General features: G+C 46.7%; 1 protein-coding gene across 1 annotated transcript in view; it reads right to left on the bottom strand.

Annotated features, from left to right (window-relative positions):
* Nucleotides 1-13,741: 13,741 nt before the first annotated feature.
* rempA (intraflagellar transport protein rempA) overlaps nucleotides 13,742-19,517 on the bottom strand; it is a 60,638-nt gene continuing 54,862 nt past the window's right edge. The window contains exon 5 of the mRNA XM_050168362.2: nucleotides 13,742-14,901. Within this exon, the coding sequence (XP_050024319.1) occupies nucleotides 14,016-14,901 (886 nt within the window). The 3' untranslated portion in view covers nucleotides 13,742-14,015. The remainder of the gene's footprint in view (nucleotides 14,902-19,517) is intronic.

The following is a 19,517-nucleotide window of genomic DNA, read 5'->3' as shown; positions in this document are numbered from 1 at the left end:
AAAGCGTTCTCCCCTAGATTTGGACAGTCCGTGGAAAGGGTTCTCCCCTTGGTCGCACACACAAAGGGGCCTGTCATCACTGCGGGGCGCCTGCCAGACCAGTAACCACACGAGACGAGACAACCGTAGAAAATTAGAAATCCATCCTCCGTTTCGGTTGAACAGCGTATTTCGAGCATCCTTCTTGCCCGGGGTGGTACACGCCAACCGTAACAGCACCTCCGGTAGGGGAGGAAGATCCCAACGTGTAGGGGCCAACAGCCACTCGGCGAGTGATCGACGTTTCAGCAGCAGAATTTCCCTCCGGGGTGACGAACCCTTGACCTGTAGCTGGTAGATTCCTGGGAGTCGCTCGGCAGTACTCGTGGTGCTCTTGTGCCTTTTCTCAATGGTCTGGTCCGGTGAAACTGGACTTGCAAACCGGTCTCGCAACTTTTCGTATCCTGTTTGGGCAAGCAATCACTCCAGAACAGTGCCGGACTCACAACTACACAGTAAGCGAGCACAAGGCCACCCTACCCCAAGATACACCACGCTTAAAAAAAAAAAAGAAAGAAAACCCGCTACTGCTTTCTTATCCCTTTCGCGCGTCTCCCCCCCCCCCCCCCCCCGAACACTAAATACAGCCATTTCATGACAGCGTTCGACGTGGTTACTAAAATCAGCTAACAATCAACTACAACTTGGCGATAATAAAAAAAACGTACGAAAACATACAAACGTAAAACTGCCACGGAAACCAGAGTGCGCATGAGGCTTTCGCTACTCTAGGGGCAACGACTCAAACCGTCGGCATTGCCGTTAAGTTTACCCTTCTTGTAGCGAATATCGAAGGTGTACTGCTGAAGAGCCAAGCTCCAGCGAAAAAGACTGCCGTTTTTCATAGACATGGACTGCAGCCATGTGAGGAGACCGTGGTCAGTCTCTATGGTGAACCTTGAACCAGCGATATAGCAAGCTAGCTTCTGCACTGCCCATACTACGCAGGCGCATTCCTTTTCTGATGCACTGTATGTCTTCCTCACGAACTGAAAGCTTTATACTGGCGTACAGAACGGGCTGCTCGTTTTCGTCATCTCTCTTTGACAAAGCACCACCCCCATACCCTTGTCGTTGGCATCACACTGCAGAATGATTGGCTTGGAGCAGCCGGGCTCGTTCAACACTGGCTGACTCGGTAGTGCTTTCTTCAGCATGCCTTTTCTTTTGCGTCATCCTACTTTGCCGTTCGCGTTTCTCTTTTTCTGCGAGCATCTGTTAAAGAACTTGCAATCTCAGAATAATGCGGGATACATCTTTGGTAATAACCTGCCAAGCCAAGGATTGACCTAATGTCCCGCTTGGTGCGTGGTTGCGGGCCACGTGTTTCTCGCGAATTTTGTCTTCTCACACGTGCGCCTAAACTGCACCAGAAAAAGACCTATATCCCCTCCTACTGCGTAGGGTGCCATCAAATCTGTCATTCTGCGCTCGCTTTCTCGTGCCTGTGCTAGGTCTTTCAGTATTTTGGGCCTTCAGAAACTCAATCTCTAGGCGCCTCATTTCGAGTGCGTCGCGTGCAACAAGCTCTTCCTCTTCTTCTAGGCGTTTACGCTCTTCTTTTTCTTCTATGCGCTTGCGCTCTTCCTTTTCTTTAAGGCGCATACGCTCTTCCTCATTCTCCGCAATTCTCTCTAGGCATTCCTTCCGTTCATCGTCGTCTGCCCTGATCGCTTCAATCGCCTCAATTATCTCCGGCTTTCTCTTTGATTCGGCAATTTGGAGGCCCAACTCTGGCCAAGCTAAACAATTCCGGCTTATTTAGTGCCTTCAAGTTCATGGCTGCCCTTCGTGCTGCTAACTTTTCACTCTATAACAATCTCGACGTACTCAACTCAAAACTTCCGTAAACGGTTAAAGAAAAATCACTGCTCTATACTTCCCCCCAAAATACGTAAAGCCAAGTGATATCTTAGTGAAGAAACGCCGCGCACTCACCATATGCAGTCATGAATCCTGATACTTTCCTTCCGAACGTTGTCATCAGGACGAAGAGGAGACGATCTCTTGGATGTCGTCCAAAGTTGGGGTCTCCAAGGTAGCGTATCTCGTCGCTACCTTGGAGGCGGTATCGTAGGCGGTATCTTGCTCACGTCAAAGTCACGTGACAGGCACTGAGTCTGGTTGTGGATGGGCGGCTGGTCCCTTTTCCCAGGTGACATTCGCACGTGCTTCCCTCCGCTGGCTGCAACACGCAGGTCGGGGATCGTAGGCGGCGTTGGTTCGCGGAAAGCGTTCGCCCCTAGAGCTGGACAACTCGTGGAAAGGGTTCTCCCCTTGGTCGCACACACAAAGGGGCCTGTCATCACTGCAGTGCGCCTGGCAGACCGGCGACCACGCGAGAGAACCATGGAAAATTAAGAATCCATCCTCCGTTTCGATTGAGCAGGATCTTTCGAGCATCCTTTTTGCCCGGGGTACGTGGTACACGCCAACCGTAACACCCTCAACTCAAATACTTAATTAATAAAGAAAAAATTAGACATCCACCCTTTCGAAGCAATTGCTACAAATGAAACCCATACGGGTCCCTCGAAAGAAAAGCCTCACAGTTGACGAAAAATTTGTCCCGGTCCCGGACTCGAACCCGGGACCACCGCCTTTCCGCGGCAGCCGCTGTACCATCTGAACTAACTAGGCAGTTAGCAGATGGCAGGGCGATAGCTAGCCGCCTGGTTAGCTCAAATGGTACAGCGGCTGCCCCGAAAAAGCGGTGGTCACAGGTTCGAATCCCGGACCCGGACGAATTTTTCTTCTACTGCGAGGCTTTTCTTTCGAGGAGCTCGTATGGGTTTCCTTTGTAGCAATTGCTACGAACGGGCGGATGTCTAATTTTTTCTTTTATAATTACCTCTCTCCACTTTGTGAGTTTCCGCAGAACTATTTCGTCAAACTCTTGCCTTTGCTTCGAATTGTTGACAAATTCGACTTCGCCCTACCGTCTGCTAGCCACTGGTTAGCTCAGATGGTAGAGCGGCTGCCCCGGAAAGGCGGTAGTCTCGGGTGCGACTCCTGGACCAGGACGAATTTTTCAACTGCGAGGCTTTTCTTTTGAGGAACCCGCATGGGTTTCCTTTGTAGCAGTTGCTACCAACGGGTGGATGTCTAATTTTCCCTTTATTAATTACCTTTCTCCACCTTGTGGGTTTCCGCAGAACTATTTCATCAACTCAAATACCAGCTGGATGTAGAACTTTTGAAAAGTACCGAGGCACTAATTCATCGACTGCGCCTTGGGACGCATACACCAAACATTTCCTATATCGCATAAAACGGGCTTCTTCCCCGTGTTGCTCCTGTGGCCACGACGGCGAAGATGTTCGCCTCTACTCTTCGAATGCCCCGTATACGCCACGCAAAGACGGCAGCTTCAACAAGAGCTACACTGCATTGATCCTCAGCGGCCTTTCTCGCCCGCAATATTGTTAGGTCCATGGCCATCGAAAATAGCACAGCGAAACGCATTGAACGCACTTGAACATTTTTACGAAGAGACAGGCATCCTTAACAAGTATTAGATATCGCACTGCATAGTCACATGAGGTTACCATAACTTGCTTATATTATTTGTAATTATTAACGCTTGTATATTACGTGTTATACTTATTTTTTTTGTATTCCGTGCATGCATTATTTTAACTGTGTGTAACTCCTCATCTGTTTATATGCTCATCGCAACCTACATCACGGCCGCTTTTGTGTCTTTTTGACTTTGTTTAAAACTCATTGTGGTGCAACTTGCATTTGCCTTTTGTATTCATATATTTTCACGGGTGTTTAGGACTGTGTGCTGTGTATTTCTGACCTGATCACGTGGTTTCTTTTCATTTTCTTACATTAATGTTTATGTTGTTGTTTCTTCTATGCGAAAAGGAGTATCCGTTACCATTATAAAGTGACTACGTCTCTTTCTTTTATTTTCATTTCAATAAAAACAACAATTCGATAAAACTTCAAAGTGATTACCCCGTATATCGATGCCCAGTGCGCTGCATGTGTTAAGGAGGCTTGGCAGAGTACTCTGAGGCATTTGTAATTCATAATTTGTTCTCAGGAGTGGTACTTTCTACCACTCTGGGTGACGGGTAAAGACATGACGGTACATTTTCTAATAAGTTAGCCATGTCCTTGAGAATGGTGTTTCATGTTTATCTTCAAAGCATATTTTACGGAGAAGTTTGGTTTAGTATATCTCCTTAAGCTTAGAAATACTGAATTTAAGAAATGCCCAATTCGCACGTGCAGTGTATCGGATATTAGCGACTGCGTGTAATATTCCTTGCTACATGATAATAATTTGATTAAACTGGAATCGTTTGTTGTATCCAACACCAAATAGCAGTAATAAGGCGAAAAGCAAACGAACTGTTGTGTATTAGTAACATTACAGCTGTAGAGAGCATGTGTCTACTATGATTTAAAGCTCGAATCTCCTAGCACAATTTACGAAGGAGAAAGTTGATATGTGAAGTTGCATAATGTCACCCCGCAATGACGAGCTCAGGGAAGAGCTCAAGAAGGAACCTAAAGAATTCAAATCTAAACTTGAAGCAGATGTCAGAAAGGAACTAAGAGACTGTACAAAGCCTCGAGCACCTCAATGCGACGTGTGAGCAGATAATGAAAAAAAAATACTGTCCTTGAAAAGGACAACAAATTGTTAAGACCAATGAATCGTTGATGAATGATTGCACATGTATGAAACGGGAGCTTGAGGAACAGGATCTAAGAATGACTGCTAGTGAGTAGTATTGACGGATGTGCAACATCAAGATTAAGGGAGTGAATGAAGAGGAAAATGACGACCTCAAGAAAGTTCTATGCCAGATAGGAACACTTGTTAATGAGCTTGTGATCCCGGGTGACATTGAAGTTGTGCATAGAGTCAAACCCCGAAACGACCAAGCCTGCCCTAGTATTATAGCTCAGTTTAGGAGCCGTGCAAAGCGCGACTCTCTTCTTCAGAAGTCTAAGAAAATACGTGTGTCAACGTCTGACCCCGGCCGTTCACCGGGCTCCCCTGTGTTTATAAATGAGCATCTATGTCCCCCTCTAGAACGGCTCCTAGGAAAGACAATAGAGAAGTAGCGAGTCTGTAGTTGGAAGTTCATCTGGACGAAAGATGGAAGGATTTTGGCACGGAAAGATGAAAACTCCCCAGTAATTCATGTACGCAGCCCTCGTGATCTTGAAAAAATTGTGTAGGGCTAAAACATGTAGGATTATTGAAAAACAAGACAAATTGAAAAATGGCACTACACAGAAATGATGTAAATAAGATATACAGCGCTGAACCTATAAAACGAATAAAATGTTTCCATCTTAACGTTCAGTCAGCACGTAATAAGGCAGACGAACTATCTATTCTACTGGAAAGCTTTAATTTTACTTTTGACATTGTAATGCTCACGAATACATGGTTCACGTCAGACAGATGTTGTAATGGTTCCGAGTTATTCAACGTTTTTTCATAAACAGAACTTGCAGATCTGGTGACGGACTGTCAATATATGTAAAAAAAAAGCTTCGAATGTATTATGCTTGATCGATTTTCTTTTGTAGCGAATGATATAGAAAGTCTTGTGGTCTAATCCAAACATTATGCCATTGCTACAGTGTACCGTCCACCTAGTGGGAGGTTGTCAAAATTCATTATCTTGAAACGTTCCTTAACTACGCAATTGAACATAAGCTAACGCTTGTTTTAGGTGGTGACTACAATATTGATATGCTGAATGTGTCTCTATCCCAAAAGTTTCGCTCAGTGTTAGATTCGAATGGATTCCATGGTATTACTGATAGTCCTACCCGTATTACCACTAATAGTAGTACTTTAATTGATTTATTTATAACAAACCTGGATCCTAGCGACACTGTGGGCGGCGTTCTTGCCTCAGAAGTTAACGATCACTTGCCAATTTTTTTGTTTGTTAAGACCCCCTATCAAAACACTAAATAACTTTCTTGCGTAGATCGAAAAATACAGAACATTAATCAACATACACTCGACAATTTTAGAAATAAGCTCGTAAATATCGCCTGGGAAGTCGTCTATGACTCTAAAACATGCGATGAAGCCTGTGATAATTTTCTGTGCCAGTTTAAGAAAGCGTACTTCGAATCATTTCCGCTTATCCTAATTAGGAAGTCAGCACGATCACGTAAACCTTGGATAACTAATTACTGCCTCAAACTAATCAAGAAGAAGAATAAGCTTTTCAACAAATTTTTAACCACACGTAGCCCTGAGGACTGGGAACTATTTCGAAAACAAAGAAACACAACCAATACATTCCTGCGTAATGCGAAACGCGCATACATGCACAATATTTTTTTTTCTCTGGAGAACAGTTATAAGCCTGAAGCCATGTGGAAAAAAATTAATGATCTTTTGAATCGTTCCAATGCAAATCAATTATCACTGAATTAAAATTAAACAAGCAATCAGTACAGGGTACTAAACTGGCACAAGCTTTTAATGACTTTTTCCTGAACCTAGGGAAAAGCTCCCAAAAAATTGATGCAACCTATATGGTTGAAAAAAAAAAAAAACCCAAGAGCCTTTTTCTAAACCCGACGAGCGAATCTGAAACTTTCGCAACACTTTGTTCACTTAGAAATAGCGCAGCTCTGGACATAGATAACTTGCAAATAAAACCTGTAAAATACGTAGCCGATTTAATTGCATCGGTACTCACTCAAATCTACAATCTAGCCCTCTCAAGCGAAACTTTTCCACAAAAATGCAAATATCAAAAGTAATTGTAATATTTAACAGCGGAGATAAAAACAACCTCGCCAATTACCGACCGATTTCTCTTCTACCGCTGTTCTCTAAAGGTCTGGAGAAACTGTTACATTCTTGGATTTCTTTTTTCGTAGAGAAATTCAATTTGATGAGTGAATGTTAGTTTGGTATTCGCAAAGGTAGGTCGACGGAGCATGCTCTGCTAACACAAAAAGAAATTATTCTAAAAGCATTTGAAGAAAAACAGTTTGTTATTCGAATACGTGTAGATCTTTCAAAAGCATTCGACAGTTTGAACCATGACACATTATTAGTAAAACTTGAACTTTGCGGGATAAGACGAGTACCTTTAAAACTTTTAACATCATATTTTAAATACCGGAAACAGTGCGTTTCTATCAATGGCAGCCTCTCCCCTCTGAAATCTATAAATGCTGGTGTTCCATAAGGAAGCATCCTTGGACCGCTCTTATTTAATTTCTATGTTAATGATGTCACTAACATTAGCAAAACACCATCTTATATAATCTACGCGGATGACATGACTCTTCTATTTCGTGGGTCCAACACTAAAAAACTTCAGATAAACATCAATGATTTTCTCCAAGGCCTGCTAACATGGAGTAATATAAATTCATTAAAAATCAATACAAGCAAAGCTAAACCAATCATTTTTACTCCTAAACAGTCGCCAGTAGTTCTTACAGAAAATCTTATGCTTGACAAAATGCCTTTATAAGTTGTTGACTCTCAAAACACTTGGTGTACACTTCCACAAGCACTGTCCTGGGACACGCATATTAAACACATTATTACCAAACTTTCGAGGACTGTCGGCATTTTGGCTAGATTACGTGTTTTTCTTCCACCCAATATTAAATTACTGATTTACAACGCGTTATTTTTGCCCAGCTTAAACTACTGGTTTCTTGTATGGGGCGAAACTACGTCATCCAATTTACAACAATTGCGTGTGCTTCAGAAAAAAGCCCTTAGACACATAGCTGGAGTGCCCTTCAATGCACATACAGAACAACTTTTCAAGCGGTTTGATGTAGTACCTGTTCGTAATCTATATTCATATAATATGGCCATATGATGTAAACATAGCATGAATACTAGGGAAGACATCATAACGTCGTTATCGCACTTGAAGACTAGGACACTTACATACGATTCACGCACCAAAGAGTATTGGAAAGTCCCGTTTTGGGGGTCGAACTAAGTATGGAGAACAAATGCTTCAGCACAGCATACCTGTACTTCTAAATTTTCTTTATGAACGAGAGATCGATGTCACAACTGTCAGCAAAAACACACTGCGCTCGATTTTTCTGACGCATTCATGATAGCATCTGTTCTACGTGGATGTGTTTGTCTTAAAACTAATATGCATTTCATTATGGGCATTTCATTTCATGCATACAACCCTGCAATTCTCTGTATTTTCTGTATTTTTTTTTCTTTTTTCCTACAGAGAATATATGAAATAGTGGTCCATGCCTGAAATTTTTATATTGAAATGTATGCTGTTTTGTTTTTAATGCTTCTTGTGCTCATATTATGTTTGAAATGTTAGTCACTGGTTTATCCTACCGTAACGTATGTTTTGTAAAGGGGGTCGGAACCTCTGTCAAGTGAATTCACTTTCACTATTTAGTTCGGACTTTCCCCCATTCAATATGGAATAAGTAAATAAATTCAATTCAATTCAATGTTCATTTCTCTGTAGTTTACATCAGAAATAGGTGTCCAGTACTTTAGTAGTGTCCGTAATTTCAATAGGCAGATAATCTAATAGTAAAGTGTGATTTGGATAGAAATACATGTGTGCCTTTTGTACGGCAAATAATCGCTTTTGTTTTAGTTGAACTTACTTTAAGGCAGTTTTGTACAGACCGTAAAGCCAACTGTGATAGGGCATCATTAGACACATCTCTCTCTATATATATATATAAAGCTTTTAAAAATCACCCACCGTTACGAGACCCCCTAATGCGAATTTTGAGCGCAGCTGTGTAGGTTTTTTGAATTCGTGATATATTATGGCACAGAATTTGATTCTGAACGGCAGAGTCCACTCGGCAGCGGCGGTGATCCTCTGCTCGGGGCAGCTTGTTTAGCAGCAGCGGCAGATGAAGCATTTCCACCGGTTGCGTCGCTCATTGTTCAGAAAGAAAGCGTAAACACGGGAACGCGTGGCTCGCGCAGAGCGCATTTTATAGCAGTGGCGGCGCAGACGAACTAGCGCGTGCGCAGTGGGTCCAAAGCCCATGACGGCGCTTTGATTCCATACATGGTATCGGTGGGCGCGCTCGCGGCATGCGTGGTCGCCGCCGTGGAGCACGTCTCATGCGGTACTCCGCTTTCATCCTCACCTTTCGACATACTCTCCTCGTCCGCTTTTCTCCTCGCGCTCTCTTCGCTCTCGCCGTCTTTCATCACCCACAGCGCTCTGCGTTTGCTCTTTCATCCTTCATCCTTCGCTGTGCTCGTTCGCTCGGTTACGTCGACGCTCAACGCAGGAACGGGCGCAAAAGAGCTACGTTCTAAAAGTAACAGTCCCAGGATGCTCCCTTGTGGTGCACCGCAACCTATTTCATTTTTTATTGCAATAGCAATTATGTGGACAGTCCAGGCGAATTTCCACCGTCGCCGCGATGTTCCTTAAACAAATTTAATTATGGGGTTTTACGTGCCAATACCACGATCTGATTATTAAGCACGCCGTAGTGCGGGACTCCACAAATTTGGACCACCTGGGGTTCTTTAACGTGCCCTTAAATCTAAGTACACGGGTGTTTTCGCGTTTCGCCCCCATCGAAATGCGGCCGCCGTGGCCGGGATACGATCCCGCGACTTCGCGCTTAGCAGCCGTACACCATAGCCACTAAGCAACTACTGCGGGTCGCGATGTTCCTTATAAAGTCCAAGTGTGATAACATCGCGGCCGCGCGCCGTGTGCTGTAGGTGCGAGCGAAAGCTTCCGAGGGTGGGCCGAGAAGGATAGTGGCTTGATACGGTGGTGTCTCCTCGCGCTCGTAAAGGAGGAAGGCGAGGAGGGTGCGAGCCGTCTTCTCATGTGCATAGGGGGGGGGGGGGGGGCGGATGTGCGCGTGCTAGGAGGGGGAGCAGGTCAGTGTGCATCTCCCCTTCCACTCCAGCTGCGGCGGACGCGCGCGTCCCATCTTGAATGGAGGCGGTCTGCGCTGGGTTCGACGGCAAGCCGACCTGCGATAGCCGATGAGTTCGTGTGCGCGGTGTTCTCGCGTGCCTAGTTCACGTTGTAGAGGCGGCACGAAGGGGAATTCGCTCGCCGCTGCTGCCGCTCTTCCATCACGCCAGCGTTCTGACAGCGAATGTCTGCGGCCAACGAGTGAGATGTGTTCATGTTTGCCTGTGCGTGCGTGACAACGTGCTTGTTAACGTAACCAGTAAGCGAATGTTTACATCAGTTTATGCAGCTGATAAAACGGCTAACCTTACTTCGTATAGATGTTTAATAATTTGCTATCGCAATCCATGCTTCGCTTGTCAGGCGAAACTGTGACTCTCTTGGGAGAACTTATACCATTAATCGATACGAACTGGCGTCTTTTGTAGAGATAGGATTTAAGTAATTAAAGTTCTGTGAATAATAGCTGTTCTGCAGCGAACGGCTACTGCTTTTCTGAAGAGTTGCGAACTGATGCGGATAGCAGCGCATGGTGCTGCTGCGTGATACCCAGTGGCCCCTGTGGTATATAGTGAGTACCCTATGGGATCGGCGCATATTTTTAGGCTGCACTATCTTCGCGCTGCGTAATCCGGAGAGCGACAGCTGGTGAGGAACTGCAGTACGCGCGCCGGCGTAGACTGCCGCGCTGCTTTGAGGCCGAATGCCGGTCCACTGTCCGGCTTGAGCAAAGGGAGCAGCAGGTGTGTGCGTCCTCTCTCTCTCTCCCGCTGATTCCCAGCCACCAGTAACACACACCTGTTTGCTGAGGGAGCTTCGAGGCGAGGAGGTCTACGCGTGAAGCAGCGAAACTTGCGAAGACTTGTTTATCAGCCTAGTACTGCCATGCGGACAGTTAGGTCAGCTCAAGTCAGTTTATTTCCTTAAAGGCCCCTTTATCAGGGGTGTTACATTAGGGGTGGGGTACATCTTGTAACAACAATTCAAAGAGATCCAAGGTATAAAACGGCACATACCCTGTGGCACATACCCACGGGAACGCCCATATTACCGAGTGACCCATGTTGGCGTCAAATAGGTTCATTGAGCAGAACGTTTGTTGTTGTTGTGATAACCAGTGAACCGAAGCCAGTGGCCTTCGAGATCGGCCCACGTTTTTAGGCTGCACTATACCTGTATTCAGGATCGGTCCACGAAAACGGCCAGATAGTCGCCAGAAAGTCGTTACAGAAATCTTCGTTGAGCCCTTCAAAAATTATTCGCAATAAAAGTGAGATTTGTTGTGGCAAACAAGCTTGTTCACACTTCCTGGTAGCATCTTTGTCCAAAGTCGTTGTAGCTGCACCAAGCAGACATTTACGAGTCGTTGAGGTGATTTGGGAAGGTGGGCTGTGCTTTGCTAATGTGTCGTTATACCGCACCTCTAGGATTTCTACGAATCCTTGTTGACTTTTGTGGATTTAAGATTTGGTAAAATAGAGTATTCATGTAGTTGGAACATAGGGTTACCTTATTAAAATGATATTTCAAAAGGGGCTGTCAATCAAAGTCGACAAGGTTCACGTACATAGTATATGTGTTTAAATGTACTGTACTGAAATTGGAGGCGGGGTGGGGGCATTAAAGATAATGCAATGTTGCATAATTGCATTATATTTCTGCATTCCTTGCATTGTTTTTCGCTGTATTTTCATACCTTACATTTCTTTCCGGGCCCTCTATTTCTTTTATTCATGTCGAATATTCTCATTCGGTCTTTTTTTTCGTGCATTTACGTCGACATTGCCTTTTGTCGCGCCGACTTGGGTTGGCACGCCATTTGTTTTGGCTTTTTCCAAGAGGCCTGGTAGGCAGATCCCGAGATATTACAGTCTATGGTGCAGTGTGGTTCATTTTTGACCATATTGGCGCTACTACGCCCGCAGGATTAATTTTATCTACTCCGAGACTAATTATCGTTTTTCTCCCACTTTGAGACCCACCTACATTGTGATACCTTTTGATACTCGCTACGACGCTCTGTAGACGCGAAATTTTTTTTTGATGATTGTTATTTTGTCCAAAAGGCCAAACAGATATCCAGATTCCACGTACACCAAACCCACATGAAGTCGGCTAAGACATGTGCGCGACTTCGCGTTTGAAAAGCCGCCCAAATTTTTTCGTCTTTCTATTCTCTGTGATCGCAGTATTCTATTTGTGAACAATAATCATTGCCGTCTTGCGCGATACGTCCATTTTCAGTGTATGCATATTATTTCCGCACGTGCATTGAAGACTGCAGTTGTGAGTGAGCGCGTGTGCTGTGTGTTCCTTTTCTATCTCCAGTGCCTTTCTTGCGCTCTAAGTTTTCTAATAATATATTACCAACTAGCCCACCTATCCATCCTATTAATTGTGACTGCGCAGTGTACAAACTGCTCCGATTACATTTTTACAAAAGTGATTGCGTAATAGGTTAAATGAGGTACTGGACTTCACTTTCTACAGTAAAGTAGGTAACGAGCTCCAGATACCTTAAATGGGTACTCAGAGAAAAACTCTGCGTTTCCTTGTTTGCTTTACTACATCTATCTGGCGAACCCGCAACTACAACACGGCTCCAGAATTCCTCTGACGCGCAAGAGCTCATTAACTCTGTCCTTTTTTAATGTTACCAGTTCAAAACTCGTGTCAAAAAGTCTTCTTGGAGGAAGGTATGTTTACAAGAGCGCTCCTCTACAAGTCGCAAACTTGTCACAGCTACTGGTCACGTGGTATAAAAAAAGCCGTTGACACAAGCATTAGTCAGCTCGGTGCAATTGTTGCAGGCCACACAACGACCGCGTAGCGATAGCTGGACGCACGCCGCATATATCTGGCCATTCCTTCATGTTTCCCTCTGCGCTTCTACAGCATAGGTCCTCTGCAGTCGCTTTTCTCAGAATGCGCCGCCCAGTTCTCACCTTCTCTCCCCTAATATCCCTTCGTCTAAAACTTTCGGCAAGATGATCACAATGCGGCTTGGACCAGTGCCGCGCATCAGTGATATCACGTGGCTGACTGTAGCGACTTCTAAAGGCCCCTTTGTACTGAACAACTCCATTTCGCGCGAATTTTGAATTCTTCGCATTAAAACGGCATACCAATTCAGGCATTCATGTCTCATACTGTAATGATTTAGTCGGAGCTGCATGAGAAAGCAGCAGAAGAAAAAGAAAGTGCCAGACAAAAAAAAAATATGAGCGAGTACGCTTTAGGCATCAATGAACAAGAAGATTTTGGGGAGGAGGACGGCAGGGAATGCATCGGATAGGCCGCAGAAGGTGCTTCGAAGGTCTCAGAGTGTACAAATGTCGACATGTCTGCTGGTTAAAATAAGTACTGCCCTCAGTATACACGATACCCAGCTTGTTTGTTTCAAGAGCACCGCGCGTTTTCTTGGAAAACAATGCCACGCGGAAGCTTTTTCTTTTTGTCCCGTTCAATCCGAATCAATCGTTTCAGAAAGTCCCAAACTGGGTCGAGCGGTTGTAATTTTAAGCCCGGAAATGAATCTGAAGCGAACGAAAAAAAGCGTGAAAAGCGAACTCATGAATCTGAGAAAATGTATGTTCAAACACCACGAAAATACCGCGCTATACCCCTTCGACAAGCCAGCAAACATCTCAAGATGCAGCATGTTTTTATGCGTCCGTAAAATTTTACCCAGAGCAGGGTGACAACTAACCGGCTATGGTGACATGCGAGATAAAGCTGTATCAGAAATATACAAAACGTAGCCAAAATGACTCGGCAGGTATAGCAGTTTTGTGGCTTTTATTTGCAATATTGCTCAGCTTTTTAGTGAACCCGTAAGAGGAGCTCGGACGGAAATGACGATACTAGCGTCCAACTGTCACGACGCCTGTCAACACAAACTTCATTGCGTCACTCTTGCTCAATGCGGCAGTCAGGGAAAGACCAGCAAATGATTGAGTACATAGGGAGTAAAAAAATAGAAGCAAACAAAAAACGCTGCGCGTAGAGTCGGCATACAGCTGGCCGAAGTGTCGCCACTGCCTACCAACATGTTCAAGGTGCGTCGGACAGTTCCTCCTGCACCTCTCCGTCCGAGCTGTAGCGATTTTCGTCTTCCTCCGTGGTGGCGCCATTGCTGGCAGCGGCGTGCCTCGCGAGCAGCGACATCTGCTGAAGACTGCGCCGGTCATCCGAGCTCCAACCGACGAGCCTCAAAATGTCAGCGTCCACGTAGTCGGACACCGACACTCCAGGAACGGCTGCCTGCAGCTCCTGCAGACAACGCCTCGCCGCGGCGTAGTCCTTTTCGCTTACGTAGTGCTGAACAAGGAACGCAAACAAGTCTCCCTTCCGCACGGCCGGTTCCAAATTCAGCTTGGTGATGGCTTCGCATTGAGCTGCCGCTTCGAGCGGACTGTCCGCGTACAGTTCCTGGATGGCGAGGAACTTTCGAACGGCGTCCATGTAGCCGTGGACCCTGGCCACTGCCTTGGACGCGTCTCTTGAGTCGCCGCACAGCTGGAGACACTCGTGAGCTTCGTTCAAGGCCGCTAGGGCCTTTTCGTAGTCTCGACGATCTTCGATCTCGGCCCGCGCGCAGGACTCGTAGAAGCTGGCCAGCAGATCGAACGCCTTGGCCTTGGTGTAAAAAGATACTATGTTCTTGGCCGCGTCACCGTCTCGTTGCCAGTCGAGGGACTGAAGATAGTTGGCGGCCAGGACGTAGATTTCTCGCTGCCTGGACACGTTTGCGAAGAACACTATTTTACGTGTGTCGCCGGACTTGAGGAGCGCCCTCATGGCCTGGACTTTGTCGCCGGCCTGGGTGAACTTCTTGGCTGCCAGGTGGTAGTTGTCCTGTTTAAGGCAGCATTCGGCGATTTTCTCGAGGACTCCACGGAGCTTAGCCTTATCGTCGGTGGCAATTCCTTCGGTAAGCCTGTTGCAAAGAGCGAGAGAGGAAGAACAGCTGTCAAGTCGAAGGTAAATATCACAAGAAAGGACAACAGGAAAAAAAAAAAAACAGAAAACGCAACAACTAACCGTGAGACCGCCACTTCTATCTATGCTTACTCTCGATTTAGCTCCACGGACAGAGCGGAACATGACGTAGACAACTTGGACATTTCAGATTATACTACGGTAGTAGCTAACACTAAATATGTCTGCACAGGATAGTGCGGATTTGGTCGAACTATGATCAGAGAATTAACATATCAGACCGCTGACATACGAAAGCTGGTTTAGCCGGACACTTTGAACGTCGGAGATATCGGAAGCGCAGCAGGTGAAATGCCGAGTTTAGTGCAGAGGTCATACAGTAATTCGCGCGCGAGCAGAATTGGAGTGTAGGCGACAAAAAAGTGCATGTCAGATATGCTAGACACAGACATGCGGTGTTAAATCCGCTGAAAGTTGTGAAACGCAGTCCCCAACGTTACCCAAGCCTATCCTGTTCCTTGTGAACCGAAATACTCATGACACAAAACAGTGAGTGGAAGAGCATTGAAACCGACAGGCGGAGTTAAAAATAGATATTTGTTGTACGTGAATGATAGGCAGTATTGCCTTATGCACTCTTATTTAAGCAGCGTGCGACCTGTACTGTGTGTGTTCCGCTTGATTGCTTGAGATTTGTCAACCTGCTCTTTCTTTCCTTTTTCCTCCCCTTCTTCCTATCTTCCATTTCTATGTTTCTGTCTCCTCCTTTCTGAAGAGTATATAGGCAGGCGTTGTGCCTCTTCCGGCGGCAGTTGCTAGCCTGCTCCTAGCTTTCCCTTTCCTATCATGTGCATGTGTTTTCAAAACAAATAATAATAATAATAATATTAATAATATTAATAATAATAAGCTGTCGAGTAATTGTTTCTCGCCAGCACAAATCTGCCAACCTGTACACTGTCAGGAATGTTGACATTCAAGCTTGCTCTAAAATTTTTCATTGCCTTCATGTTGTTAAAAATTGCACCATAGTATGCAGGGTGTTACCAGCTGCATCATGTGCGAACACCGTTGGCCCTTGTAGCCAGCGGTAGACGACGCTCTGGACTTCGCGCGCTGTCTAGCATCTTGTCAGCTGCTACAATTATTGTGAATATCCTGTAAATAGACATCTGACTTCTTTTAACCCCGTAACATATTTAGTGGAGGTTGCGAGATCTATATCACGACGGATTTACGCAGCGGGCGCTCCTTGGCTGCATCTGCAATGCCAGCTCAAGGCGGGTATGCTTCGGGCCCGTCGGCACCCAGGCCCACCATCATTCTCGCACAACCCCACGACTCAGGAACCTTTTCTGGCACCGAAAACACTGACGTTGAAGATGGGCTTCAACTATATGAGCGGGTGAGATGGTCTGGCACCAGTGACCACTGGTGCCAGACCATCATGCTCGCTAATTTGATATTTTACCTCGCGGGAACGGCACGCCTCTGGTTTCAGAGCCACGAGGAGGAACTTACTCGCTAGGACATTTGAAAACAAAAGCTCCAGTGTTTGTTTGGCAAGCCTGTTGGACGTCAGCGCGCTGCCCAAAAAGATATCGCTTCGCGTGTCCACACGTGCAGTGAATCCTACCTCACTTGCATCTAGGACGTGCTCGCTCTGCGCCGCAAAGTGCATCCGATGATGTCCGAACCTGATAAAGTCGCACATGTTATTAAGGGCATACCAGAGGCCCACCCATAGCAGAAGCCCACCCATTTCCCCGCTTTCCCAACACGGCTGCTACGTCCACATGCGAAGACCTGCGCAGTCCGCGCCCGCCCAGTCGCTCTGATGACATCGTGCATATCATCCGACGTGAAATAGAAACCGCATCTCCTCTCACGACTCCAACCCATGGCCCCGCGAGTTGCCAGGCGACCGTCTCACTAATCCAGTCCGTCGTGCGCCAGGAATAGGCCAACGTTGGCTTGACCAACGTCTGCTCAACTAATCGGCCTGACTGCATTCTGCCCAGCACTCTCATACGCAGCCGCAACCTGAATGCCGCAATGCGGTATCGCAACCCGGCCGAATGGCGCACTCCAGACGACAGACCTATATGCTTCACTTGTGGCCGTATCGGCCATATTTCACGTCACTGCCGCTCTTCGTGGAATTCGACCCCCAGACCCTACCTCCCATCCCACGGACCTCATGCTGCTCCTCGCTTCCCTCCGCAAACGCAGCCAGTAAATTCTGGCGACACTTCTCTGCCCACCCGACCTAGCCGCTCTCCTTCGCCACATCGCCGCCTTCTCCCGATCTCCTCCATCTCGTAGATCACCGTCCCCTAGCTCCTCCCGGCGCACACTTCCGGAAAACTAACGGGTGCAGCACTTGGAGTTGATGCTGCCAAAACTACCCGACGCAAAAATCCTCTTCTGACTTTGCCCACACATCGGAACCTCATCGAAGTGAACGTGGATGGTGTACCTGATACGGCTCTGATTGACACTGGCGCGCACGTATCTGTGATGAATGCTAAGCTTCGGAATCGTCACAAGAAAGTCCTCACTCCTGCCCCGTCGCCTGTGGTCCAAGTCGCCGACGTTGGAACACCAGCCATTATTGGCATATGTCCGGCTCGTGTGTGTGTCGCCGGACATCATACTTCTGTTTTATTTTATGTACTAGAGCACTGCCCTCACGACCTCATCCTGGGCCTTGACTGTCTACACATTCCGCTTTGATAGACTGTTCTGCTGGCGTTGTGCAACTCACTCTACTTGCTGCTATTGACCCTCCCGATAGTGCTTCGATACGGCTATGCTCTACAGAGCATATTCGCCTCCCTCACCGTGCCGTTACTTACATAGGTGTCTCCCCCGTTCCACCTGTACCAGACGGTGACTACATCGTATCTCCTAATCCGGATGTCCTGCTCTCGCATAACGTCGCTTTTCCTCACACCGTCGTTACCATTTCGGACAACACGTCCTGTCTTTCGCTTGTGAACTTTGGGCTCTGTACACAAGTACTCCCGCGCGGAATATCCCTGGCGCAAATAACGCCAGCCAGAGACTACCACATTTCGGCTTTAACTTGTGACAGCTTCTCGTGTTCAACTCTTGCTTCGCCCCCTGTCCCTTCAGACTTGAATGCCCTAACAAAAACGCTTGCTCCCGACGTTCCTCCCCAGCGTGCTCAAGAACTACGTTGCCTCCTTGCCTCATACTGGGACATATTCGACCTTGGAGAACGCCCTCTAGGACAAACATGTGTCGTGAAACATCGAATAAACACCGGTGATGCGAGCCCGATCCATCGGCGACTCTACCGCGTCTCGCCTACTGAGCGACACATCATCCAACATGAAGTTGACAAGATGCTTTCTCGTAACATCATTGAACCTTCTTGCATCCCATGGGCATCCCCTGTTGTACTTGTTAAAAAGAAGGACAACAGTTGGCGATGTTGCGTGGATTATCGACTCCTCAACAAGGTTACAAAGAGGGACGTTATCCGCTACCACGCATTGACGATGCCCCGGATTGCCTGCATGGAGCACAATGTTTTTCGTCCATCGACCTTCGCTGCGGCTACTGGCAAATTGCCGTCGATGACATGGACCGCGAGAAGACGGTTTTTGTTACTCCCGATGGCCTTTATCAGTTCAAAGTGATGCCGTTCGGTTTATGTAATGCCCCGGCCACATTTGAATGAATGATGGACGCCCTCCTACACGGTTTCAAGTGGTCCCTCTGCCTCTGTTATCTGGACATCGAGATCGTTTTTTCTCCGACTTCTGCGACGCACCTCGAACGCTTATCGACGATCCTGTCTGTTTTGCGTCAGGCGGGTCTACAACTAAATTCATTCAAATTCCACTTCGGTCGTCGTGAAATTTCTGTGCTCGGGCGTGTCGTCGATTCTTCTGGTGTACGCCCTGATCAAGATAAAATACGGGCAGTGAAGGACATTCCCGCGCCAACAGGTGCCAAGGATGTTCGCAGCTTCTTGGGCCTCTGCTCCTACTTCCGTCGGTCTGTCCGAAATTTTGCGGACATTGCGCGCCCTTTTAATCAGCTCCTCAAGAAAGACGCTGCCTTCATTTGGGGCCCTGAGCAAGCTGGTGCTTTCACCGAGCTGATTGGGCTGCTTAACTCCCCTCACATTCTCGCTCGCTTTGATGCGTCAGCACCAACGAAAGTCCATACCGATGCCAGTGGCCATGGTATTGGAGCTATCTTGGCCCAGAAACAACAAGCGCGAGAACGTGTTATTACCTACGCCAGCCGCTTTCTTTCCCCTGCTGAGCGCAAGTATTCTATTACCGAAAGCGAGTGTCTGCACCTCGTTTGAACAGTGGGTAAATTCCGCCCCTATCTGTACGGCCGGTAATTCACAGTAATCACTGATCACCACGCTCTATGTTGGCTTCCGTCCCTGAAAGATCCTTCAGGGCGCCTTGGCCGCTGGGCTCTGCGCCTTGAAGAATACATTTATTTAGTTGTATACAAGACCGGCCGGTTACATCAAGATGCGGACTGCTTGTCGCGCCATCCTGTCGACCCACTTGACATTTCTGCGACCGGCATACCTGTCACCGTTCTCTCTCTGGCTGCTTT

Source organism: Dermacentor andersoni, chromosome 1, assembly GCF_023375885.2.
Source record: "Dermacentor andersoni chromosome 1, qqDerAnde1_hic_scaffold, whole genome shotgun sequence".
In the NCBI taxonomy this organism is placed as follows: Eukaryota; Metazoa; Arthropoda; class Arachnida; order Ixodida; family Ixodidae; genus Dermacentor; species Dermacentor andersoni.
Note: the sequence above shows the minus strand (reverse complement) of the source record. Positions and strands in the feature narration are given on the sequence as shown.